The sequence below is a fragment of the Gavia stellata genome, chromosome 4 (assembly GCF_030936135.1).
Source record: "Gavia stellata isolate bGavSte3 chromosome 4, bGavSte3.hap2, whole genome shotgun sequence".
Taxonomy (NCBI): domain Eukaryota; kingdom Metazoa; phylum Chordata; class Aves; order Gaviiformes; family Gaviidae; genus Gavia; species Gavia stellata.
In genome coordinates this window covers 68,500,983-68,528,032 of record NC_082597.1, presented here as the reverse complement: position 1 = coordinate 68,528,032, position 27,050 = coordinate 68,500,983, and the positions used below count along the sequence as shown (strand labels likewise).

The 27,050-nt window shown below is 39.0% G+C and overlaps 1 protein-coding gene across 3 annotated transcripts in view; it reads right to left on the bottom strand.

Annotated features, from left to right (window-relative positions):
* ERC1 (ELKS/RAB6-interacting/CAST family member 1) overlaps positions 1-24,764 on the bottom strand; it is a 291,590-nt gene extending 266,826 nt beyond the window's left edge. For all 3 annotated transcript variants that reach the window (XM_059816571.1, XM_059816572.1, XM_059816573.1), the window contains exon 1: positions 24,096-24,764. In XM_059816571.1, the coding sequence (XP_059672554.1) occupies positions 24,096-24,764 (669 nt within the window). The remainder of the gene's footprint in view (positions 1-24,095) is intronic.
* Positions 24,765-27,050: the final 2,286 nt, after the last annotated feature.

Here is a 27,050-nt window from a genome sequence, read left to right as displayed (position 1 = left end):
TCAACCGCTCCTCATAAGACTTGTGCTCCAGACCCCTCACCAGCTTCGTTGCCCTTCTCTGGACACGGTCCAGCACCTCAATGTCCTTCTTGTAGTCAGGAGCCCAAAACTGAACACAGGATTCGAGGTGCGGCCTCACCAGCGCTGAGTACAGGGGCACGATCACCTCCCTACTCCTGCTGGCCACACCATTTCTGATACAGGCCAGGATGCCGTTGGCCTTCTTGGCCACCTGGGCACACTGCTGGCTCATCTTCAGCCGGCTGTCAACCAGCGCCCCCAGGACCTTTTATGCGGGGCAGCTTTCCAGCCACTCATCCCCAAGCCTGTGGCATTGCATGGGGTTGTTGTGACCCAAGTGCAGAGCCCGGCACTTGGCCTTGTTCAACCTCACACAATTGCCCTTGGCCCATCGATCGATCCAGCCTGTCCAGATCCCTCTGCAGAGCCTTCCGACCCTCGAGCAGATCAATGTTCCTGCCCAACTTGGTGTCATCTGCAAACTTGCTGAGGGTGCACTCGATCCCCTTGTCCAGATCATCGATAAAGATATTAAACATGACCGGCCCCAAAACTGAGCCCTGGGGAACACCACTCATGACCGGCCACCAAATGGACTTAACTCCATTCACCACAATCCTTTGGGCCCAGCCATCCAGCCAGTTTTTTACCCAGTGAAGAGCGCACCTGTCCAAGCCGTGAGCAGCCAGTTTCTCCAGGAGAATGCTGTGGGAAACTGTGTCAAAGGCTTCACTAAAGTCTAGGTAGACTATATCCACAGCCTTTCCCTCGTCCACTAAGCAGGTCACCTTGTCATAGAAGGAGATCAGGTTGGTCAAGCAGGACCTGCCTTTCATAGGCCCGTGCTGACAGGGCCTGATCACCTGGTTGTCCTGTACGTGCCGCGTGATGGCACTCAAGGTGATCTGCTCCATAACCTTCGCTGGCACTGAGCTCAGGCTGACAGACCTGCAGTTCCCCGGATCCTCCTTCTGGCCCTTCTTGTAGATGGGCGTCACATTTGCTAACCTCCAGTCCACTGGGACCTCCCCGGTTAGTAAGGACTGCTGGTAGATGATGGAAGGTGGCTTGGTGAGCACTTCTGCCAGCTCCCTCAGTACCCTTGGGTGGATCCCATCCGGTGCCGTAGACTTGTGGGTGTCTAAGTGGTGTAGCAGGTCGCTAACCATTTCCCCTTGGATTATGGGGGCTTCATTCTGGTCCCCACCACTACTATCTACCATCACAGGGGGCTGGGTACCCACAGAACAACTGGTCTTACTATTAAACACTGAGGCAAAGAAGTCATGAACTACCTCAACCTTTTCCTCTTCCTTTGTCACTGTGTTTCCCCCCACATCCAGTAAAGGATGAAGATTCTCCTCAGCCCTCCTTTTGTTGTTAATGTACTTATAGAAACATATTTTTTATTGTCTTTTAATGCCTGTCACCAGGTTAAGTTCTAGGTGGGCTTTGGCCCTTCTAATTTTCTCCATGCAAAACCTCACAACATCCTTGTAGTCCTCTTGAGTGGTCTGCCCCTTCTTCTTTTTCCTGAGTTCCATCCAAAGCTTTGTCTTCAGCCAGGCCGGTCTTCTTCCCTGCTGGCTTGTCTTCTGGCACATGGGGATGGCCTGCTCCTATGCCTTTAAGACTTCCTTCTTGAAGAGTGTCCAGCCTTCCTGGACTCCTTGCCTTTCAGGACTGCCTCCCAAGGGACTGTACACCAGGCTCCTAAACAGGCCAAAGTCAGCCCTCTGGAAGTCCAAGGTAGCAGTTTTGCTGACCCCCCCTCTTTACTTCTCTGACAAACGAAAACACTATCATTTCATGATCACTGTGCCCAAGACAGCCTCCCACTGTTGCATCCCCCACAAGGCCTTCTCTGTTCACAAATAACAGGTCCAGTGGGGTGCCTTCCCTAGTTGGCTGACTCACCAGCTGTGTTCAGGAAGTTATCCTCCAGACACTCCAGGAACCTCCTGGACTGTTTTCTCTCTGCCGTATTGTACTTCCAGCAGGCATCTGATAAGTTGAAGTCCCCCACGAGAAGGGCTAGTGATCGTGAGATTTCTCCCAACTGCTTATAGAATATTTCACCTGTCTCCTCGTCCTGGTGGGGTGGTCTATAACAGACTCCCACCATGATATCTGCCTTGTTGGCCTTCCCCCTGATTCTTACCCACAGACACATAGTTTGCAAGTACAGATATGGAGAATCATAGAACAATATAGGCTGGAAGGGACACCTGCCATTTATCTAATCCAATGTCCTGCTCAAAGCAGGGGCAACAAAATCTGTCTGCTCAGCAGCTTACCCAACCAACCTCTGAACATCTCAAGGATTGGAGATGCTGGTAAACTTCTTAGATTGTTTAATTACTCTAATGGTGAAAATGTTGTTCCTTCTGGCTAATAAGAACAAACTTCCCTTGTTGCAACTTGTGACCATTGCCCCTTCTCTTCTACTGCATGCCTCTGAGAAGTCTGCCTCCATCTTCTTCACACCTTCTCATTAGGTAGCTGAAGACCACAATAAGATGCCCTGAGCCTTTTTTTCTCCAGACTAAGCAAAATCAGTTCTTTCAGCCTCTCCTCATATGCCATATGCTCCAGGCCCCTCATCATCTTGGCTACCTGCTAGACTCACTCCAGAACATCAGTATCTATCTTGTACTGCAAAGCTGAAAACTGGATATGGTACTCTAGATGTGGTCTTATGTGCTGAACAGAAGGAATGATTGCTTCCCTTAATCAGCTGACTATACTCTTGCTAATACAGAACATTATACAGATGGCCTTCTTCACCACAAGGGCACACTGCTGATCCATGTTTGCTTTGGTGTCTACCAGGACCCCCAAGTCCCTTATTAGAAAGCTGCTTTGTAGCCTGAGTGGATGGGGCTTTCCCATTCCATATGCAGGACTTCGTGAGGTTCCCATCATGCCATTTTTCCAGCCTGTTGAGGTCCCTCCAAATAGCTGTCCTGCCCTTTGGCATATCAGCTGCTCCCCACAATTGGATATCTGCAAATCTGCTGAAAGTGCACTCCATCCTATCATCCAGGTCATTAACATAGACATTGAACAATACTGACCCATGTATGGCCCATAAAGAACACTGCTAGTAACCAGACATCAGTTAGATTTTGTGCTGATGCTGCTGACCACCCTTTGAGCCTGGCAGTCCAGCCATACAAGTGCACTTATCTGGTGCAAATTTTGCCAATTTTACAATAAGGATACTATGGGAGACCACATCAAAGGCCTCACTAAGGTCCAGGTAAACAGCCACTGCAGTCCCTTCATCCACTAGGTCTGTCATCTCACCACAGAAGGTCATCAGGTTGGTCAGGTATGATTTGCCCTTGGTAAAACTATGCAAGCTGCTCCCAGTCACCTTCTTGTCCTTCACATGCTTGTATGTAACCCCTCCAGAGACTGAGATTATGCTAACTGACCTATAGTTCCCTGTATTCTCTTTCTTGCCCACATTGAAGATGGGCATGATACTTGCCTTTTTCCAGTTACCAGACAGTTCCAGTTATCCCCCTCATTCATTTCAAAGTGCAAAAAACATGATAGCAAGATAGGATACAGGTATGCAAATAAGATACAGATTATTTAGAAAGTGGTATAGGGTACAACATACCATACACCCCTCAATTCCAAGTCTCAGAATTTTAAGGTCCTGAACCAAGATCAAAGGGAAGCTAATGCCTACATACACATCATCTACTTACAGATGAGTGAATCTCTCTTCTGCTTTGAATGATAGCCCACACACATTGACACTGATTAAACAAGTATCAACGTCAAAATATCCACCAGTGTCTTTCATGTGGCTCTGACCCTTTCTTGTAGGACAATATACATCAGATAAGGCACTCAGAAGTCTTGGCAGGTAGATGTTTGACTTTTAAATATGTCAGAAGCACTAGTTCCAATATTGATTCTCCCTCCACAGGGGAGACTGTGATTCTACACTTTATTTGTTGACATAAAACACGATGGCAGTGGTGTCTATGTCTAACATCATATAGGTCCACATACAGTAGACAAGCACAAATGATATGCATACTGGGCTCTGCAGAAGACTACTGATCCTATGTCACTGATTTTTGGTTGTGAGGCCCTGGAAAATAAACCAATAGCAAAGTAACACAAAAGGCAGAATAAAATCAGCAGTTTCCCTTTTAGGAAGTCATCCCATTAAGGGTATCATCCCCTTCAAAGACAGGTTGACAACTCAGCAATCCCAGTAAAGATATTTGTTGTTACAGAGTGGCTGGAAGAAAACACTTTGAATTAGTAAGTGGTAATCCTGAACAATGAATAACTGCAGATATTGTCTTCACTTAACTTTGATCATTATGCAGGAATAAACATCTCGCAAGCTGAAAGAGATGAACCAATTCTTCCATTGGAGGGACTACACTATCAGTGGCAATACTATCATTATGAACTTGAAATGCAAGTGAGAGGTATTCAACCCTCTTAAAATCAGGATAGAAATCCATCTTGGATTTCCCCAAGTTGAGTCTGTTTTGCCCATGACAGTAATTGGTAAGTGACCTCCCTGTCTTTAACTCAACCATGAGCTTTTTCATCTTACTTTCTCCCCTCTGTCCTGTTTAGGAGGAGGAACAAGAGAGCAGTTTGGTGAGCGTCTGGCAGCTTACCAAGGTCAGCCCACCACAAGAAGTGGTGTCCAGAGAAGGGTGACGAAGCTGGTGAGGGGTCTGGAGCACAAGCCTTATGAGGAGCGGCTGAAGGAACTGGGGTTGGTCAGTCTGGAGAAGACTGAGGGGAGACCTTATCGCTCTCTACAATTACCTGAAAGTGGGTTGCAGAGAGGTGGGTGTTGGCCTCTTCTCCCAAGTGACTAGTGACAGGACAAGAGGAAATGGCCTCAAGTTGCACCAGGGGAGGTTCAGACTGGATATTAGGAAAAATTTCTTTACTGAGAGAGTGGTCAAACACTGGAATAAGCTGCCCAGGGAAGTGGTGGAGTCACCATCACTGGAGGTGTTCAAGGAATGCGTGGACGTAGCATTGTGGGACATGGTTTAGTGGGCATGGTGGTGTTGGTTGATGGTTGGACTTGATGATCTTACAGGTCTTTTCCAACCGTAGTGATTCTGTGAAGTGGTGAAATAAAGAGCTTCTGTCACTGTCCTTGTTCCAGTAGTATCAGGATGAGATGAGACAACTAATTAGAACTTAAAGACAAGTCAGACTCGGTGTGGTTTATCCCATTTGCTACAAGTTAAACACAGCTCATATCCTCCACACTGCCTACAGACTGCAAAACATGATGAAGATAGCAGACTGGAATGGGAAGGTTGTGAAATTACAAAGAAGAAAATAAAGCTTGCTGAAAATAGGTGGGGAAATTAGATCATCTAGACAAGACTAAGTCTAAAGGCTATTTATTCACTGTGGCACTGGACAAGCTGTCATCTTGGACGTACTGTGTACATTCAGGGGTGATGAGAAAGATTTCTTTTCTAACACCTAGAAGCAGATGTAGTGATAATTTAGCTACATCAGTTTACTACAAAATAAGAAATAAAAAAACTGAGTTAAAATTTAGATTTTTAACAAGATGTAATGTTGGTTTTTAGCATACAAGATTTCTATCCAATATAAAAAAAAGTTTTAAAAAATCAGGTCTTTAACTTTTAAAATCTGATCATAGGCATGCATTTTATAAATTGATTAAACAGACAGTGAATGAAGAACTACAAATGGTAGATCAAAATAAAATGGCTAACTCTACCCTGAAAAATTAAACTGTAAGACTACAGAAAACCCTCAGGAAACTTGGAAGGCAAGACTATTGAAAAAGCTAACATGAAGATGGTCTGACCTGAATTGAAACTGAACAGTGAGCCAAAGGCAGAGCAGCTACAGAACTGTCATGCAGACTGAACACTATTCTTGAAGATAAAAAAAGATTAAGTGACAACATAAGGCTCACCACAAACTCTCATACAGTTATGCCTACATGTTGATTAATACTTTAAATGTACCATCACCATCTGTAACATAACTTCCTCCCTCAGAGATTTATTTAAAAATAAATTATAGTAATGAGCATTTATTCAGTGCTTTGAAACACAAAAACTTTGTATATAGGTGTTAACATTAAAATTATAAAGAATTTGAGAAAAATGCACCTAGTGAAGAAACTAGTCAACATTTTAAAATAAATCTGCAACAGAATCAAACCTAGTGAAAAGGTGAGAGACAAAACAAACCAAAATTATCTATGTCCTGAACCTAGGATTTGGAAAGATGACAGTTATACTTTTATAAATAACCTCGGGTTCGTGGGAATACTGTCAAACATAAGCCCTGAAGTCAGTCTGGATCTAATGCATCTGGACTACGAGACTCCTCCCTGGAAAGCCTGCACAGTTGATGAAGAAAATTAACATAGTGCTAGCAACAGTACAATAGCAATTGCCATACCTGACACTCTTTCATTTTACTTTTAACAGACAAGGTGAGTACCGATGCCATTGACTGTCAGGCCAGAAGAGACAGTCTAGTCACTGACATGCAGAGAGTCTGTAGCAACCTTCTAAGCCTAGGCAGCTGATACTCTCTCAGCACTTTTGTGTCCAGCAAGAACACATCAGTAATACCGGAAACAAAAGCAGACAGGTTCCAGTCTCGACCCTGCCAATGTACTCAATATAGTTTTGGGTTGCAATATTTTGGTTGTCTGAAAGTCCATTCAGTACTATGTTTTATGCAGTGTTTTTCCAGCTAAACTTAAATGGGAAGCTCAGTCGCTCCGGAAGAACAAAAGATCTTAGGTTACTATCAAGGCTTAGACAACTGGAAAACAGGTCACATTAACAACAGCCCCAGAGACAAAGAACAATACCTTCCCTCACTGAAGATTTTCTAAGTTTTTTTCTCTCTGTCACCTCACGCAGGTGAACCTATAGATGTCAAAGCACCGCTAGACGGGAGATGTACACTTCTCGATCAGTCCCAACTTAGCTTTAGTCAGAAATTAAAAACAAAGATCTCCCTCAAAAAAAATCAGAATTGTTGCACCCATTTAGAAAAAGACTTGCAGAAAATGCATTGACTCTTTATCTAAGTATGCTGGTGACTTTTAGTATGCTCATGGGAAGATATACCTAAACTACAAAACTCCCTAATGTAGTGTACCACCAGTTATACATAATTTGGCAGCAATACACACTGCATGCATATAGCACCCCTTCCACACTCTTCTGAAGCAAGATGAGTACAGAAAGTCATGTTCGTTTATGACTTAGACTAGAAACCTAAGCACACATAAAACACTATGCCAATCAGTGTTTCAATACAGAATTATGATAGAATAATTCAAGTTGGAAAGGACAGCAGGAGGTCATCTAGTTTAACCTCCTACTCAAGGCACAGTCAGCTATAACATTAAACTAACTTGCTCAGGATATCCAGTCAGATCTTGAAAACCTCCAAGGTCTTTCTTAAATTCAATGAGAACCTGTCATTTCTATTTATGACCATTGTTTTTCATCCTCCCACCAGGCAGCATGCGAAGAGCCTGGTTCCATCTTCTCAATAACCTTCTCATAGTGCAGGAGGGCTGCTGTTAGGTCCCCCCAAAGCCTCCTCTTCTCCAAGCTAAAGAAGGCCATTCCCTCAGCCTCTTCTTACAGGGCCTGTGCTTCAGCTCACTAACCAATTTGGTACTCCTCCAAGGAATCCGCTTGTTTATAGATGTCTTTCTTGTATTGGGCAGCGCAAAGCTGGATACCGTATTCTACATGTGGTTTAACAAGTGCCAAGCTGAAGGAGATAATAACTTTACAATAAACTTCTCCACTGCTAGGGCGTGTCCCTGGCTCATGTTCAACTTGCTGTCCATCAGGCCTCCCAAATCCTTTTCTGCAGAGCTGCTCCCTAACCAACCAGACCCCAGCCTCTATCTTTCTAAGGTGGTCTTTATTCCCATTCATCTTTGTTGAATCTCATAAGCCTCCTGTCTGCTCATTCCTGCAGATTAGGTCCCTCTGAATGACAGCTTTGCCCTTGAGCCTATCAACTGGTCCCCCTAGTTTGGTGTCATCTGCCATCCGAATGAAAGTGGACCATGTCACCTCCATCCAGGTCATTGATAAAGATGTCAAACAGGACTCAGCTTGTTACAAGCAATGGGGTAGCAATTAACCCATTAATCACTACACTCTGAGCCTGATCATGCAACCAGCTTTTTACTCATCTGGCTGCCCAACCACTTACAGCACAGCACTCTAACTAGAATGACAAGAATGTTGTGGGAGACAGCGATGAAAGCCTTGCTAAAGACAAGGTAAATGATATCCATTGCTCCTTCCTCATCCACAAATCCAGACATTTTATCACAGAAGGCAATGAGGTCAGGCATGATTTATCCTTGATGAATCCATGCTGACTGTTCGTAATCATCATCTTGTCATTGACATGCACAGAAATGTGTTCCAAAAGGACTCACACCACAATATTTCCAAGGACTGAAGCATGGCGCACCAGCCTGTAATTCCATGGCTCGTCCTTTGGCCTGTTTTGAAGGTTGTGCAACATTTGCCTTTCCACAGTTATTTGAGACCTCTCCCCAATTTTGGTTGTCTTTTAAAGATGATAGAAACAAGCTTTCCAGGGGTATCAAACAGCAATCTCAGAACCCTCAGATTCATCCTGTGGTCCTGTATGGATCAAGTTCTTTCAAGTAATCCCTGAGGCAACCCTCATTCAATTCACCACTGGTAGTTTTTCTACTTGAACCCTGCCTCTCATAGCAGAGGCCTGGGAGATCTTCTTGAGTACCTGAGCAGATTGGCATAGCACAGAAAGATGCAACATTTTATTCAGATGTGTTATCTCTCTATTTGCATACTGTGGGATAATGTAGGAAGCCAAGTGGGAAGGCTGAAGAAATTGAGTAATCTGTCTAGGGGATCAACATTAGCCTACATTTCACATTAAAAGCTCTTGGAGAAATCCCTCAGTTCCACAAGCAGGAGTTAAGAAAAAGCTTCTTTAGTCCCTTCCTTAATACTTGCCCATGAATGGGAATCTTCAGAAACTGAAGCATATTTTTAGTGACTTTATAAAATCGAAAGAAAATTCAATCCTCATTTACTACTTCTGTCCAAACTCTGTTTTGGAAATAGACATTTTGAGCAGGAAATAAATGATTCATGAGTGTCAGCATAAGCAAGATTGATTTCATTCTAGAGAGTTCATTACAAAACATGTTTTATAGTAATAGAAATATCTCTACAGTTCTAAGGTTATATCTTTTAATCTTTGTTCCTTAAACAGCAGTGCTGAGGGAAATAAGTCATGTGAAAATTAGCCTTTTTGCCAAGTCACTCTTTAACCAGGACAGTTCCCTGACACTCAGTTCACCTGAAGAATTCACTCAACTCACTAAAACTAGTACCAGCAAAAGGGCACAACAATGACAAATCATGTAAGTTTGATGATAGTGGAAATACAGCATTTTTAAAACAAACTCCATCCAAGAACTACATTAAAAATATATGCAAAGTTCAGGACTTCCTAATATTTGGGTGGATTCATCATGAATTGATTCTGCTTTATTCACCATATGCTGGATATGTGCTCACATTATTACAATACCAATTGTGCCTCATTTGGTGCAGAAACTGACATGTACTAGAGTGGAAAAAAACCGCATAGTGATAATAATTACTGATACAGCCCAACGGATCTGGAATTTTATTGCAGAAATTAGAGATGCATCAAGAATGAGCAGAAAACTGAGATTAGTGGAGAAATACAGTTAAGACAACAGCGGTATGTTTTTTTTCAGAGAGTTTCTGTCAGGTGTTGATTGTCAAATTGGTTAAATGTTTCCCTACAATTTCTGATGTTCACACTCTTCTGTTGTTGACCTAACTGTTGGACATCCAGAAGATGCACAAATCATTTGCAACTATCAATTCAACACAAACTGTGCTTTGAACATGAGGTGTTATAAGAACTCCATGAAAAACAGGGCCCTTCTTGTTTCCATGTTAGCCGTGTAAATGAGCAGCTTGGATACATACGTGTGTGTGCCTTAGGGCATAACCTGTTGCACAAAACTAAACTTGTGCAATTTAAATTATTCCAATATCGAAAGTGCCATAAGAACAAATATGCTACTCATCTCCCAACACCCAGCCCAGCGCTGAATGGGGAAAAGAAAGGAACTGTGCTTAAGGAATAGGAAACCAGCCCAAAAGAACACAAATTAAGAGATAAAAGATTTTGGGAAGAAAAAACATCCATTTAGCTACCAACTTAAGCATCGCATATGAGAGTACTGTTAATAATTATCAATCATTTACTTCTAATAACAATACATCTTTAATGCCTCATACTTCATGTTTTATATAAGTTTTTATTATCTTGATTTAATGCTGTACTGTTATTAAACAGTTATTAAGCACCTTTTAATGATTAAAAAACCTTATGTGATAGACAAAAGCTCTGAATTCAGAACATTAAAACAGGTTAAAAGGGAAGAAGTTTCCTACTGGAAACAATCTTTTTATAGCAGTAATAGCAGTTTTGTAACTTGATGAAGTACTAACACAGTGTCACTCATTACTTGTAATTCAGGTTTATGACGTACTCTACAAGGGATGCAAAGTATCAGTTATACCTGGCAGAACCTCGACTACTTATTTTAGGATTAACAGAGACTATAAGCCACCAAATTCAAGTAGTCATGCTCTGCCTTTTTAATTACAAAATACCTTACTACTTACTCTACTGTGTGCAAATCTCTTCCCCAATTCAGTCAAGAAAGTGACTTCTGTAAATTAAAGGTGGGCTTTTTACCAGGCCTTCAGTCACTTCAAAAATGTGAAGATTTATAAGAAATGGTTCATATGTTAAAAAGTTTTGCAAGTTAATCACCATTTCTGTTTGCAATACACATAAGTATTAATTAAAAAGAAAAAAGAGCTTAAAAGAACAAAAGAAGCATAACTGAATAGAACATTAGGGGGAGAAATATTTTCCATCCAATAAAAATGTAAAAGAAAAATTTAAGAAAAATATAGTATACTCCCTCTTAAAGTGAAAAAGCAGTGAAAATATAGAAATATTGATTTTAAATAACCCATTTTCATGAAAAAAATATTATGTCTGCATTTTTGTAGTAAACTCTGCTGTTCATGAAGTTCTAATTGAGCAGATTTGAAGGCCAGAAAATTAAAGTGCTCAGCAGCAAAATCTCATTTCTCCCTTTCAGTTATATATAAGCCTATATGGCATATTGACCCTTCTTGTTATTTGTGCACTACTAAAAATTAGTATCTTCACTGACAGATGGTTAACAAAATTAACTGACAGAGTTGCTTAATCACAGAGAAATACATGTCAACTGTGCAGGACAGCTGACACTCAACACCCTTCAAGAAAAGGTGGCAAAATTAAAAGATGTCTTGCTTCAAGCCTAACCTAAGCATACTATAGAGCTCTTATGAATACATGTCTGAAGAGCTCACAGCACTTAATATAGCCAATTAGTTTTTGAAGTAGGAAGTGATTTTGCTTTCTAATGCTTAGCACAGAAGACAAAAATTCTCCAATACCTCAAACTACAGCAACCACTAACCACATGATTTTGAATAATCACATTATCTCTAACCCAATTTACTGGTTTGGAAACATTTTACAACATGCATTCATTGATGGAAATAACACATTCCTTCCTGAAATGTTTAATTCATCAGTATTTAAACTGCTTCAGGGGCTCAAGCATTAGAAGCTGTACAAACACAACTACATGCCCAACAGCCTTTTATTTTCCAGCAACAGCGCTGTTTGGAAGATCCTCAGATAGTTCCTACTTGTCATATGTTGGTTGGTTTCACAAAACAGTTTTGGTGTGTGTGAACTAGATAGAAATCAGAGGAAACTAAATCAGAAGCTCTGCTCCCGGCACACACCAAACGCACCCCAACCCCTAATGGAGAAATAAAGAAGTCAGCTGAGTATCACTCCTTTGGATATCATAAAATCACATGTGCAGGGGAATGTTTGGTTCAATAGACCAGAATAAATCTAGTCAAGAGTTGAACAATCAAATTATATACACCATATATGAATGGGTCCCAGCATCAACTACTGTCTATCTCTAATCAGATCGTACTGCACCAAATAACCTGCTAACAAGTTCAACCTGTGAAGTACAGATCTACTTTTGCCAGATCAGTCTTCAAAGACTGTCTAGCATTCAGCAGTTCACAAACAAACATTAACAACTGTATTAAGTATAAAAGAAAGTGAATTAATGATTTCTTCCACAAGTTCCCAGTCTTTCAGAGTAAAGAAGTCTGACATGAAACACTATAAACATTTAATTAACAAAAAAGTGACGCTAAATATGAATGAATGACAATTCTCACACAGCCAAAACAGACAGACCTCAGACCTCTTAAAGGCATACAGATTTGAGCTGATTCAGCCAAATAAAAAGGAGAGAAATAATTTCTGAATAAGTACACACTAAATTGATTCTGCTTTGAGAAAACACAGCATGCAGTTTTAGAAGGCTAGTCTTGAATGTATTCCCAGCCTTAGCAAAAAAAAAGTAAAAGATTTTCCTGGATAGAAATGGTAAGTTGGAACCTTCTTTAAATGGCAAACATTGGATTTTTAATCTTATTTCTAGGAGGATGGGGGAGAGAGGATGTAACAGCAGTACAACCAAATTTGTTCAACTGTTATTATGTTAAGTGCAAAGCCCAATTTTAAAGTCAAACTGTAAACATATTTAGTGACTTAAAACAAAAAAGCTCAAAAAAAGTAAGATGGTGTTTGTAATGGTAATTAGAAGGTATACTATTTCCAACTAAAATGACTTATAAAGCATTAATTGTGGAACTACTAGTAAGATCTCACTAGCATGTTACACAACTGCAAAAGGTATTACAAATCACAACCTGAGCACACAGAGTAGTACGCACACTTACTTCAACTGTTTGATCAAACGTGTGCACAGAGCTTCTCATAAATCATGGCCAAAGCATACTTACTAAAACTTTTCCTACTGTCAAAACCATCTGCTAGTTCAAACCAAAATTAATTCAGTGTTAAGGAAAGTTTGGATGAACTCATTTTATTGTGAGGCGGTTTTTTGGGTGTTGTCCCCCCGCAAATAAATTACTGCAAATAATTCCATTCTTTGGAACCTCCCAGACATGGTGAAGTGATCAGAAGGTCCAAACACCCTCTGCAAAGAGGATCACAAAATGGTTGAGTTTTTAATTTTTCTCCACATGTAAAAAATGCTGTTGATTGCACATATATAGCACACTATTTACTTTCTCATATGAAAGTATACCTATGCTTCCTGAGGAAGGTCCCTCCCTTGAGTAACTAGGCTCACAGATCTATTAAAATGGTTACACATTAACAGGCTCACAACTACATGGCCAAACCTGACCCATCAGATACTGGCTGAAGGAGAAAGCCTTAAAAATTGTCCTCCAAATCAAAGCTTCCATAGGCAGAGTAATTTGACTTTACTCAACTGATATACAGGCTGATGAAGACTGGGAAATTCCTCTACCCTCAAAAAAAGCAAACGTATGGTTGTAGGCCTTTTGTACAATTACTCTGGATAAACTGTTAATCTCCACAAGCAACTATATATGTTAATTTTAACATATGCACAGACAAAAGGAAGATTTCAGAAAAGTACATGTATTTGTTATGTATTTTTCATGTTAATGTAAAACACACAAAGATTGCCATACTTGGTTAGATCAAAGAATTAACTAGATTTTTTACTACCTCTGCCCTCTCCCAAAGTTCTTCTCTTCCTCATCAGGATTACTTAGCAGCAAATCAGAAAAACCCTGAAATTTTGCTGTTTAACTATGCTCTACCTAGTTAGGACAACACTGTCATTTGTACTCCTAAACCGAACAGAAATTAATAATGAATCATAGAACAATCTGTTTCTCCACATTTATCCAGTTGAGGGAAATAATGCAATTACTTCCTAAGTCTCCAGTGCAGGGCACAGTGTTTCCTAAGAACCTAATTAAAAGCCTTTATTATGCTTCATCTTTCTGCCCATATCCTTCTTCTAGGATTATGCTGGGATTCATCGTTTTACCTATTAGCACTAATCCTCAGTCTAAAGCTTTTGTCATCCTCTCCATGGATGTATTTCTCTCATCCAGCAAAGAAATAACTGAAAACTCTTGCCATAGAAGCTAAAATCACTTTCAGGAACTTTGTATGTGCACTTCTAGTTGATGCAAAATCCAGATGAAAAAGTAAATTTTACTGTGAACTGAGGGATCTTTTGTGGATCAGATAAACACCTATGTCCCATAAGACTTCCATGAAACAAACCCTAACCTAAAAAGAGATAGGAGCAGATCTTATCCTACATGCTCCTTCACTCTTTTTAAGTCTACAATGCAACTAAGACCACCTTTTTCTTATGTGGAAGAGAAAAACCTCACAGTTGCTTTCCATTTGTGTGCATGAGATGCACCTTCCAGTTAAAAAAGCATAAAAAGTAATTTCATTTTGTAGCACACTGGCAAGAAAGTGTTCAGCATAGACACGATATAGAAACCTTCAATCACAATATCTATCTCCACTGAAAGGATCTAGCCTAGGCTGTAGAAGTATGACCACTCTTGAAGACAATGTTTTTCTCATCAATCTACTAGTACTTTAGATCAGATGCAAGGCATGAATTGGCTATGGAGGATTAGCATCTTCAACAGTAAAGCCTTACTTTCCAAGCAGGTTGGTGTTTCTTAGCTGTGTTGCTTTTGACATTTACAACATTCCTAGTAAGAGCTTTGGTATGATGCCCTGAATCCTTTAGCAAATCAAATGTTTAATACTAAACGTTTCCATCTCTCAAAAGAGATGTAGCTGTAAGAATAAGCCTCATGGAGGTCTACAGCTGTGAGATCAGATGCTGGAATAGTCTATGTGGGTATCTTGCCTCCCTAACGAGGGGAGCTCTAGTTATCTCAAGTTACTTCTATTGCTTCACGGTTTGTTTCTGTTCATCTGAGAACTGACATCCACTTAAAATGTGGAAAGTCTAATCAATTATGCCAATAGTAAAAAAAAAAAAAGCTTTGTTTTCTCACAGCAGGACAGGAGGTCTACTATAGGACACACCACTGTCCTCAGTGTTAGGACTTATTCCTGGTCCAAAATAACTCAAGTCTATCAACAGGTTAAGCCTGAGATGAAGCGTTCTTGCACTTAAAGGTCCTCAAAGACAACATGCTACAACACAAACATATGTTCAGAAAGCTTTTCCCTCCCCTCAGTCAAAAATAAGTATTCATCATCTGGGACATGATTCCACTAAAAACCATACCATTACTCAGACAATTTCATGACTCCTGGAAGGAGAAAAGGTGTGTAAGCCTTATCGCACTGGATTAAAAAAGGCAGGATTTGCATATATATGTTTTTTGTAATGCGAGGAGCAATCAACTACTATGGAAGAACCAGATCCTGTACAATATACCTGAAGAAACAATATTTTCATCTCTGAATGGTGGTCGTTCATGTGCTGACCTGTTTTAATCTCAGAAACAAGTGACAAAAAGGATCAGAAGAAATGCAAGGCCCTGTATTCTTTGGAACGCGTATCAACATATAATTAGAAGACCATCTGTTCTCAAGATTTAACAACCCAAGGTAGCTGGTACCTGATCATCTGACAAGGATCAAAAATCCATAAACTTAATGTCAAGCATACTTTCTCATGTAAAAGGCCTGCATCTGTGAAACATTTAGATGGCAAAAGGGTATTTACTGAAGTGCCTACTCCTTGATAGTGCAGCTCATAAGAACATGATGATGATGTAGTATGTATTGGCCAGGAAAAAATGCAACCATACTTAGCTTTGACACAGATACCAGTAAGGCTTAGTTAATTTCAGACTACCATTTATTACTTGCTTGTTTTTCCAAACCCAGGCTGCCTCCCTGTTTCTCTCCCCAGCCCACAGGGATGTGAAAGGGGAAAAAAAGAAGGGAAGAAGCAGGAAAGGGTACCACCGTAGAAACAGAAATACACAGCAACACACTACAGAGCCTGGTAACAATGCAGATACCATACAGCAACAGGTGTTAACAAAGCACCTTTTAAAAAAGTAGAACTTATTCTCCATCTCTCTGCTATACTTGCAGAGCATTGAAAAGGAGCTTTTTATTGGACAGCTGATCTCCATCCCTTTCTCCCTCCCTCAATAAAAAGTGTATTTTCACTGTGTTATGCATGAGATTAGAAAAGCCATTATCCCTATGACCTGGTCTTATTTTGTGTGCTTGCAATGAACTGCCCAAGACCATTAGGAAACTACATACTGCCTTCAAATTCCTTTTGATGTTGTGGAGTCAAAATCTGGAAGAATCTAACTGCCTCCAAACAATTGCTCACCCTTGTTGGCTTATAGTATTTATTTTCCAAAATAGTGACAACAATCATTAGATTTTAAAAGCAATCCATACAGGAACTGCAGGCATCATAGAACAACAAGGACTAAATCATTTTTCTCTCTGTTTCAAGGGGACCCTGGACCAGCAGCCCCTACCCAGGAAACAGCAAAAGCAGCCCACCGCACACACACTTGAGTCATTTAAATAACAGTAGGAAAAGTAGTAGTACATAAAAAAAAAATTAAAAGCTTGTCTATAGATGAATAAACATTTTAAATACAACAGCCATCAAAATCTTAGGTTTACCAATGATATTACATTACTTAGCATTCCAGTTTACAAACCAAGTTGCTAAAATTAAACTGAAGAAGGCAGTCACATGGTATTTATTCCTGTAACTGTTATACATAAGTTTAACTCCTCCGATTTCTAATGTGATGATCACTAGAAGCACTCTTAATGGTGTTCTATGCGACTATTTTGGCATTTGATTATGCTCATTTCAGTAAGCACATCTGCAATAAAGAAGACTATTTTATGTTTTTGGAGATTTGGGGTTTGGTTTTTTTTGTTTATTTGGTTTGGTTGGGGGTTTTTGTGTTTTGGTTTTTTTTATTGGGGGGATGGTGTGTTGTTTGGGTTTGGGGTTTTTTTAGGTTGTTTTTCTTCTTTAAAAGAGTCCAGTTTCTTTCTAGGGTGAATCCATAAGACGACTTTCTTAATGGAGGTCAACTGACAAAAATCCAAATTATCATGAGATCTCTTCAAATACTGCTCTAGATATTGATAATTAATCTTTCCATGGATTCTTTCTTTTATTTTCTTTATTGTTTAAATGTAAATACTGACTCTGCAACTGCAAAACATGATGTATATTGGTATGCCCCAATTTCTCCCAATCAATACAGAAGGTTTTGGTGTTTAGTCCAAGTTTATAAATCAAAAAAAAAAAAAGTATAGTTCCCTCAGGACAAATAAAGGAAAACAGACTATTTAATATTCTTTGGAGGCAAAAGTGACTGTACAAAACACAATGCAACAACATGGCATGATTGAGTTACAAAGCATTTCAACAGTAAGAATGATCACTAAATCAAGGGTTTTTTTGGTGATTTACTTCAATCTCTAAGTTAGAATGGAGCTTTACAGAAACTGATCACTGCTACCGGTTTCTCAAGGCTGCTAATATAACCAAAAAACCCATTTCTGCTTTGCAGTCCAAGGTACTACTACTGCCAGCACTAAACAAATCACTTAGCTATAACAATTGGTATCAACACAGAAGGAAACTAACTCCACTTTGTCCTTGTATTTTTTTTCCACTACAAAAGGTGACTCTGGTCTTTCCGAGAGGACCCAATATAAATCTCCAAATATTATGTAAAAATACACTTATGTAGACCTTGTGTGTTATGAAACTAAGTTTTGCTGAACAGACTTTCTTTTCAAGACCTAGTAATTGTAAATGGAGGTACAATTATGATCCGCTGCCTTTAGCCGATGCAGTCATTTTTTCCTTTGTTCATGAGATTATGCCAAAAATTATACAGAAAAACTACAAAGCATTATCCATGCAGGAAAAAAAAATAGTGTAATCGCAAATAGTGATGCTTACCTGCTGACAAGCCATTGTAATCTGATTTCTGTCAAGGAGCTCAAATCACCACAAATCACTATTACAGAAAACCCTGGTATTTTATTGGGTTCACTAAACACAAGTGTATATACAAAATTAATTCAAAGGAGTTGTACACTGGAATATCTAGAGCACTACCAAATTTCTTCTCTTTTTCCCCTCCTGCCAGCTCAGGCTGAGGTGGCATTTCACAATGTTTCTTTCTTCAATTTCTAATTCAGATAGCTGGCATGACTGCTCTTGATAAGTTATCCAACACAGTAATCACTTTCAGAGTATGGAAATGTCTCCTCTAAACAATTTTGGTCTCTAGCTCTTATCTCAGAATATACATGTATACACATATTTATTCTAAATACAAAATGTTTCTTTCTCTCTTACTAATGTCTTAAGCGTTATACAGACTATTAACAGGATCTTAGATACCTACCTTGCTGAAAAAAAAAAAAATTCTTTCCAACTAACAGTTTAGTCATAGCAGCCCACTCTGCTGTATCATCTTCAAGTCTATGAGGCTTTCGAATATCACCCAATTGAAAAGAGTTTAAAAAAACCTCTATTTCAGTTTTTGGCCTTGGAGGCATACACAAAGACTGGCATATGTATTATTACTACCACTTCAATCCTTTTTCCATGAACTGGCAGTTCCATCAAAAGTGCTCCTCTACTTTCTACTTAAATCAACATCACAAAGAATAAGAAAGACACATGAAAATACTAGATTTGGTATTAGAAAGCTGTAATATCAGTACAAGATCTCTGCTAAAATGAACTATAATGTAGGAGTACCTCTGTGTTATTGCTATCACCTATCATTGTTCAATCGCTCACTGAGTGAACATAAAAAAAGTTTGATCTGTTCCAAACCAGAGCTGTACAATTTCAAGCTACCTAGTTTACACTTTAGAAAGTAAGAACACTTAAGGGGAAAAGTTAGTAACTCAAACACCAGAATTACGATAGTGCCAAGAGACAATCGCTTCTAAATAAATACAGTAACACAGACAAGATTTTTCAGGAATATACATACTAAATGGTGGAATAACACTGCAACCCTGGTTAGGAGTATAATGTCTGAACAGTCTCAATACACAGCAGACCCAGAATTATAGCAGAAAGAGTCTGCTATAAAGGAGACCAGAATTTAAAGTAATCCCTTCCCTAGCTTAATAGCAAAAAGCAGAGTTAAAACTATTTAGTTCAACAGTAGTGCTGACGTCACCCACTTTATTACAAGCTGCTTTTAAGTTAGTAGTATTTCCCTTGTATGTTTAATGGACCAAATATGGACCAGCCGTTCAGCCTACACTACAGTTCAAAGCAACTCAAGCTATTAGATTCTACCTCAATAGGAAACATGAGAGAAAAGGAACATTGGGGAACCTAGATAAGCACAAAAAGTCTGATTTTATTTCCTTATAGAATTGCAAAAAGACAGAACACAGAAGGCCTGTCTCTTGGGCGATTACATGACAATTTTTCAAATCACTACAAAGTGCTGCAACTTGATAAATGCCTCAGATATAAAGCACTCTTGAGGAGATAGTTTCGAGTTATTATAGAAGAGAATTAAGCTATAATTTCATGCTCCAACTGGGGAAAGACAGAGGGAACCTTGCAGCTGGGAGCATTCTAGAGAACTGACAGTCATCTGCCATTGAAAGAATTATTTAAGTGTAATGCTGTGGGATACAGATAATGCCTTTAAGCAATTACTATGGAACTGCATATTGCACAATTAAACATCCATAATGGGAGAAAGTCTAGCTTTCTCTCAACTAATTATCAACTCAGGAATGGTACTAGCATTACAATGACACACTACTGGGACAAACAAATCAAAACAAAATGGTTTTTTTAATATAATTAAAAAAACCCCAAAAATTAAATCAATGGAGAAGTGAGAATTAACCTGACTTTCACAAGAAGGCACTCATTAGAAGCTCAGACTGTCTCACAACAGGAGCACCCAATGCATTTAAGAGGCTAGCACATGGACAACTATATTTTAAAAAGTGAGATGCTCATTCCATGCTACAATGAAATGGAGACTACTTCTGACTCTGAGAATGCAATTACAGAATTCTGGAGAAGAACGCTGATGAAACTGGAGTACACCCATCACACTTCTCCATCACAATAAAGTAGAATGTTCTTCAAGTGCTTACCCCAAGCAAGGTAAAATTCCTTTCAGAAATATTTTCTTGGTTAAACTCTCTCACTCAGACATCCAAGGCCTCTAACCACAAGAAGACCACAAAAATACATCAAAGTAAAAAGATTTTTTCAGCAGTAGCACATTATTTCAGCTGACACATAAATTAGATCTTAAATGTAGATCAGACAAATGTGCGTAATTTCAATGCAGAGCATTAGACATCAAACTTGCATTACACTACTTATTTTAAGGGACAGTAACCTTGTTATAGGCAAGTTCCAACTGAGAGGAGTTCCATTGTTCTTGAGTTCCACACAGTTCACCCTGGTCTACTTTTTAGGGAAATTATTTCTATCAAAGTGCAAAAAATACTCACTGTCTTTCCTTCCCTCTTCTAGCTTCTGATGAAGAGGTTTCCAGGGAAATTTTAAACCACACAGACTAAAAAACAGTTATTTTTCAACTCAGAAAAATACAAGTCCTACCAAAGCATGCTGAGGAGAGATACCATGCCCAAAACAAGCTCCTGTTTATTGGCTTCATCAGTTCCTCCTTGGATATACATGGGTTTGTTAACCTTTGAGAAGTCATTTGCACTCTCCTTTTGGCTTCTTGCAAAGCGTAATTGGTTAACTAATCCACATTGCACTGAAAACTGTTGTATTTTTCCAAGAACGAAATTAACTACAGGAATACTTCCCATGTTTAGTTTTGAGCTCTTCAAAATGAGATGACAATGACATTCCCCATTTACGAGAAGAAAGGATTTTCTGGCTTTTCAAGACCAGTAAACAAAGGATGAAACCAAAGTTCAGCATATGCTATACTCCACAGCTGTAGTATTTGCCCAGAGTAGCTGATGAATACAGCTGTGCTGCACCACAACTGGTGAAAACACCACAACTGAACAAGACTAAAGCACTCTCAACCCAAGTGAGAGCCATATAGGTGCATGTGCATGACATTTTCAGTATTATATCTAAGATATCCCTGCTACTTATTGCCCTAAGACGACAACCAAACAAAAAGAGATGTGACTGCCCCAGGACAGGTAGCATGCTCTTTAATCTCCCTATTCATTCTCTGACCTTTATTGAATCCAGAAAATTTCTTGGAAATCAGTAAGCTATACATCAATAATTTTGATTTATTTGCACATGTTCCCAAGAAATGGAAAAGAAAACCTAAAGACACCAGTGTATTTTTCACAGGATGCTACGGTAGCAATCAACCAGAGCTCACACTTTCACGTATCTTTAACAACTTCCAAAACCAAGAGACAATTCAATCATTCAAAGTTGAGGTGACAAGATACAAATCAGGGACAATCAAATGTGCATAGAGGAATAAAAAGCTAAGATCACAGCAAAGAGATTGAGATGACTATCAGATAATGGCATGAGTCAGCCAGCATCTTTGCTGCATGAGTTGAGTCAATTTTTAACAACGCATTTAGCCTTAGCTAAACTTAATATAAAGCACAAGTTCCGCCCATGCAAGAAGTCTTTATTAAAAGTGATGTGCTGAAATACTTGTATTGAGGTCTAAAACACCAGTTCCTGCAATTATACTGGAACTCACTTTTTGGGGAGGCTGGAAGGGTAATGAAGAGATTTTCCTGGTTCCCCAACAGATCAGAGAAATCCCTTGTTCAGTGTCTTAAACAGAGAAGTCTGTTTAATTACAGTAAATCCTATTAAACTGATCTTCCTTATAAAGGGCTGAAGTGACCAACTCCAAAAGGCTATAGAAGACATAATGAATTCAGAGTTTAATTAGGACACACTGTTAGCTAACTATAATCTATTAATTAGCATTCTTAGTTTTTACAGCTCATTGCAATAATACTCTTTTACTTTTAAATTGCACCCTTCTTCTTTGGACCAAAGTTACACAATTCTACCAGTGTGGTAGTAATTATAGTGATTGTCTAGAGAACAGCGGCCTGGAAATATCTGTAAATGTTTAATTAGGGGATAAAGAAAAGACAAGGAGAAAAAAAAGACACTCAGATAGAGGAATCACTGTTCTCCAATCTATACATATTTAGTAACTGCTTAATCCATTCTAAACCATACATTCATTGCATTTGTCTTGCAAGATTTCCACAGCATCCTCAAATCTCAAAACTGATTTCAGAAAAAGTGTTATTATATTCCAAGACATAATCTTCAGTATGAAAACAGAACTTAAAAATTAAAAGAATTTGAGACTTAGAATACTTACCTGCAGCTGAAATACAAAGAACATCAGAAAGTTGAGTGATCGGTATTCCATGTATTCATTATACTGGTACTGTACCACTATAACCAAAGTTTTCATTGGATTACTCCTTCTAAGGAAATCCTGCTTTTGTAATAAAAATTGTTTAACTTTAGGTTTTCTTCACTCCAAGAAGACATACAAAAATTAATATGAAATGTCACACACATTAACAAATCCCATGTTGTGACACCATTTGGTAAGAATACTGCTATAAAACTACATGACAAGTTCATTAAATTATTTCTTACTAACTCAGGAAAAGCAACTCACTTTTCTTCAACTCAGTTCTTTAAAAAGTGAAAAGAAAATCTCAGACAGCTTCAGTGTAGCAGATTCTCACTAACCAAAAGGAATCTACTATTTATTTAAGACAGGTTACCTGAAAGTAGAGTATAACATGTCAAGTACTACCAGCACTGTTATTTTCCTCCAGCAGTTTCCCTCTCCCCTCAACCTTCTAAAGCAAATCTTAAAAAAAACACTGTCTAAAAGAGCAAGTATACCTTAAGAGCTTCAAAAACATGATCATGCTTGAATTACTGAAACTATTTCATTAAACTTTCTTGAATATTTAAAAAACTCAATAGGAAAAGTAATTTCGTCATGGTGAAAGCTGACTTACATTTCAGGAAACTTTTGGAGTTGGATGCTGGGCCTATTTTCCGTAAAAGTAGTGAGGTTTCTTACCGGAGAGTCCAGAGAGATGCTTAACTCACATTTGGTCAGAAACAACTAAAGAGGAGAACACTAACTCAAAGACAAGTAGTTACTTCAGGATTAAGCTAGCAGGAAGGTCTAGGTGGGAAAATTTTAAAAAAGCTTTTAATAAGTAGAGCTGACTACAAAGAGACCTCAATTTTAATCAACCTCTCACTTTTATTCTAATTTAGGGATGCTTTTAAGAGGGACAAGACAAAAGAACTAGATGCCCAAGATTCTTTGTTCTTCTGCCTATTCTCCAACTAGCCAGACCACTACAAAAAAACCTGTAGAGTGCTTTATGATAGTTGCGTAACAAGATATGCACAGCTTATGACGAAAGAATAGATGAGCAGGTATTAAACAGTGTTACTTAAATGTAGCCAAGAACACAATTTATATCTGTTTGTGAAAACTGCAGGTCTGGAGGTTTTAACTGGAGCTCTAAAATAAGACCAGTGTAATGTGAACTTTGTTTTACTGCCAATCTGTCAACATTCAGCAACAGTTCAGTTGCATTTGTGATCAGTTGGTACATTCTGCATCTCAGAGAATGCTTCAAAAGGTAAGCACTATAGAATTATTAATTATGAACAGGGTAAAATACTTCCAAAAGGAAACCGAGTAGTTAGCATCAGTCCTAGGAAAAAAAACACACGACACATGAGGAGAAATGAGCACTCACGAGGTGGCTTACAAGTCTGACAAGAAACATTTAAGAAGAGGCTTGCAAGTTGAAAACACATCTTATTCATACCAATTACCTGGGAAAAGCACCAATATAATTTATCTGCTTAAATGTGATGTGCAAGTTTATTAAACTCATTTAATCATGCTACTGCACTAACACAACAGTGACATTAGATGACAAACCTGGTTTTCTTCTTGCAAAACTCTGTATTGTTCCTTCCAAATGGTGATTTTTGAAGCTTCATCTTTCCTCAGAGCTCTCTCCTTTTTTAGCTCAGGACTCCAGAAGGTCTTGATACTGTTCATGGAAGAACTCAGCTTGCTTTCTTTCACCTCCACATCCTTGCGAAGCAGATCGTTTTCCCTTAATACTTCTTTGAGTTGTGTCTGCAGATCCATTATTGTGTTATCCCTGGCCTGGCGCAGTGAGTGAGGCACAGTGGATGCCATACTTACTGGAGGGAGATGGTGCTCTCCAAATGCAATAGTATCGCTGGCAACTCCACTACTGGCAATGTTAGGGCTGCTACCCATTGCAGTCATTCTAACACCGTAAGGCAGCCGGCCCCCAGATCGGCCCAAAGTCATGGTGCTTTTTGGGGTGTCTGCACCCACATTCTCATGGTCACTTAGATACATAGGGCCAGAAGTAGCATAGGCAGCATTTAAGGACTGAATATTTTCCATAGAAAGGGTTTTCCCACTTCCACCCCCAGTACTACTCCCAGAACTGCCTCCTGTGCTATTGGTTCGACGATGGCCCAAGCGTGGTGACCGTGGCAGCCTTGGTGAACGCCCTGGACTCTGGTTGCTTGGCTCAACCTTACCAACTGACCGAGCACTTCCATACATGGTTAAACTGGTGGTGTGAGGCAATTAGATAGGCATAAATCAGGAATGAGAGAAATCCTGTTAAGTTCTTCAACGGTTTTAAGTCAGCTTAAGGCCAATCACAACTTATAACAGAGCCAGTTGTCCATCTTTGAAGTCACGTGCTCACAATGTTCAGGACCATATCTGTATCAATAAAAATAACATATTAAAAACTGTGTCAAGAAAAATAACATATAAAATACCTAGTTTATCACAAAATATTTTGTCCCACATTAGAATGAAGTGTATTCTACTACCTTTACACTTCTCCAGCATCTTTTCAATTGCCACTCACAAAAAAGCAATCTTTTATTTAAACTCAGAAAGAAACTTCTATTCTTGCTTTTCTGTTGTTATATTATCACAGTAAAGAGCGAGAAGAAAAAAGAACCCATTAATTTTCAAGCAGTAATTTTGTTGGTCATGACCTGAACTCTACAAAAGTGGTCTAACTTTTTTCCTATTTCTAACTGGCCCTATTTCTTTACCTGTTACCTTTCTGTGTAAGAGAGACAATGAAAATTTAAAGCGCATTAAGTAATATTTTTTTCCTTCAAGCACTGCTAGCATCCATAGGGCACAGTTTCTAAACCCTGTTCTTGTGAAAATAATCCTGCAAATGGGAAAGTAGGATGTACTGAAATGATTCTGATCATGATCTCAGCTAGCAGGTCCCTTTAGTGTGGCTGTCAGTCCTCCTTCAAACTCAGAACCAAAACTAAGAAGAATCATGAAATCATTACCGACCACAAAGCTTAAGCAAGTATAGATACGAGTCTGAAAGAACAGCAATCACACAGCAATGGGACCAGTGAGGTTAAGAGGAACAAAAGAATCACATCTGCACTGAAAACTGGTTCCAGCCTCTTATTTTCTCTTGAACTGGGATTCAGTCCTAAACATGACTTAAATCTTTGTTCAGGTTAAGCAAAGATTTCAATCAAAATATACTTCTCATTAACCAGTTCAGATTAATTCCATTAAATAATATCGTTCCAACAGCAGGGACCTCTTAAAACACAGAACAGTATGACATCATCATGCTGCAGTTCCTCCTCCCCTCTCCTTTTTCCTTAAACATGGACTCTGGGAGCATATGCAATAAAAATCCTTATTTTTGCACCGTAACATTATGCTGTTCTACAAGCACTAGCAGGTATTTCTTTAGTACAAGGGCACTGGTCTGAGACCACTGTTAGTAGTCAAGATCTAGTAGAAGAGCAAGAAACAGGGATGAAATCCACTCTTATGACTGAACTACTGCACTGTAGAACTACTCCCACTATACAGGTCTCACTTTTTTCCCTATTTTTTCCAGTCTAAACTATTTCAGGTCACTGTTGGGCTCAACTGAAATCAAAATGGGAACACTGAAACATTCCTGGTCTGACCTCTCCCCATTAGATGAAAGAATACTAGGTAGTGTCCAAAGAGCAGCAGCATCTTATATATCCCAACATCTTTCTTTCCACACCAGCTTCCATCTAGCCTCACCTTCTGCTTGGAAGTTAGGTTTACCAGATATTAGGAATCAATTTTTCCAAACCTTATGGCTGAAGGCATGTTTGTGAGATAATAATTGGGCAAGTAGATCAAAGATTAAGCTTAAAAGAGGAATACACTTACAAAATAAATTGTAGAAATAGTAAAAGTGGGTGGAGGGGAAGAGACAAAAAAATAATATTGCAGAAAATAGTGGAAAAGGGTAGAAAGAAAAGAGTAAAAGCCTGATGAAGAAAAGATACTAACTTGTTTCTGAAAGGAAAAACACTGTGTAGGAAAAGATATAACAAGATGTAGTTTTAAAATGTTTAGTTTAACCCTAAGTTTTAAATGGAAAACAAGATCAGAGTAAGCCAGCATTTTTTTCATTTTCACACTATTTCATAGAAGATACTATAGCATGAGTAATTTTACAAAGCTTATGTAAGCTGATACTGTTTTGTGAGCAGTCCTCAAGAAGTTCAAGTGCTCACTCTCGCTTTCTCTTGCTTTCTCTTTGGTTTTAAATGACAATCAAAGCTAGCAACAGTATCGCTACGGAATATTTTAAACACATATGTAAAGGAAAATAGGCCAAGGAAAGATGGCCATCGGCATTAATAATTGAAGTTAGCTACCAAAGCACCACCTACAGATTATTATTTTTTAATACAAGTTGGAGATAAGACATTTCTTCTATTTCAGCTACATATCCTTATGCAAAACATTACAGAAATATAAACTATGTAACAAAGTCTAGAGTGTTCCACTGGATTTGCTTCA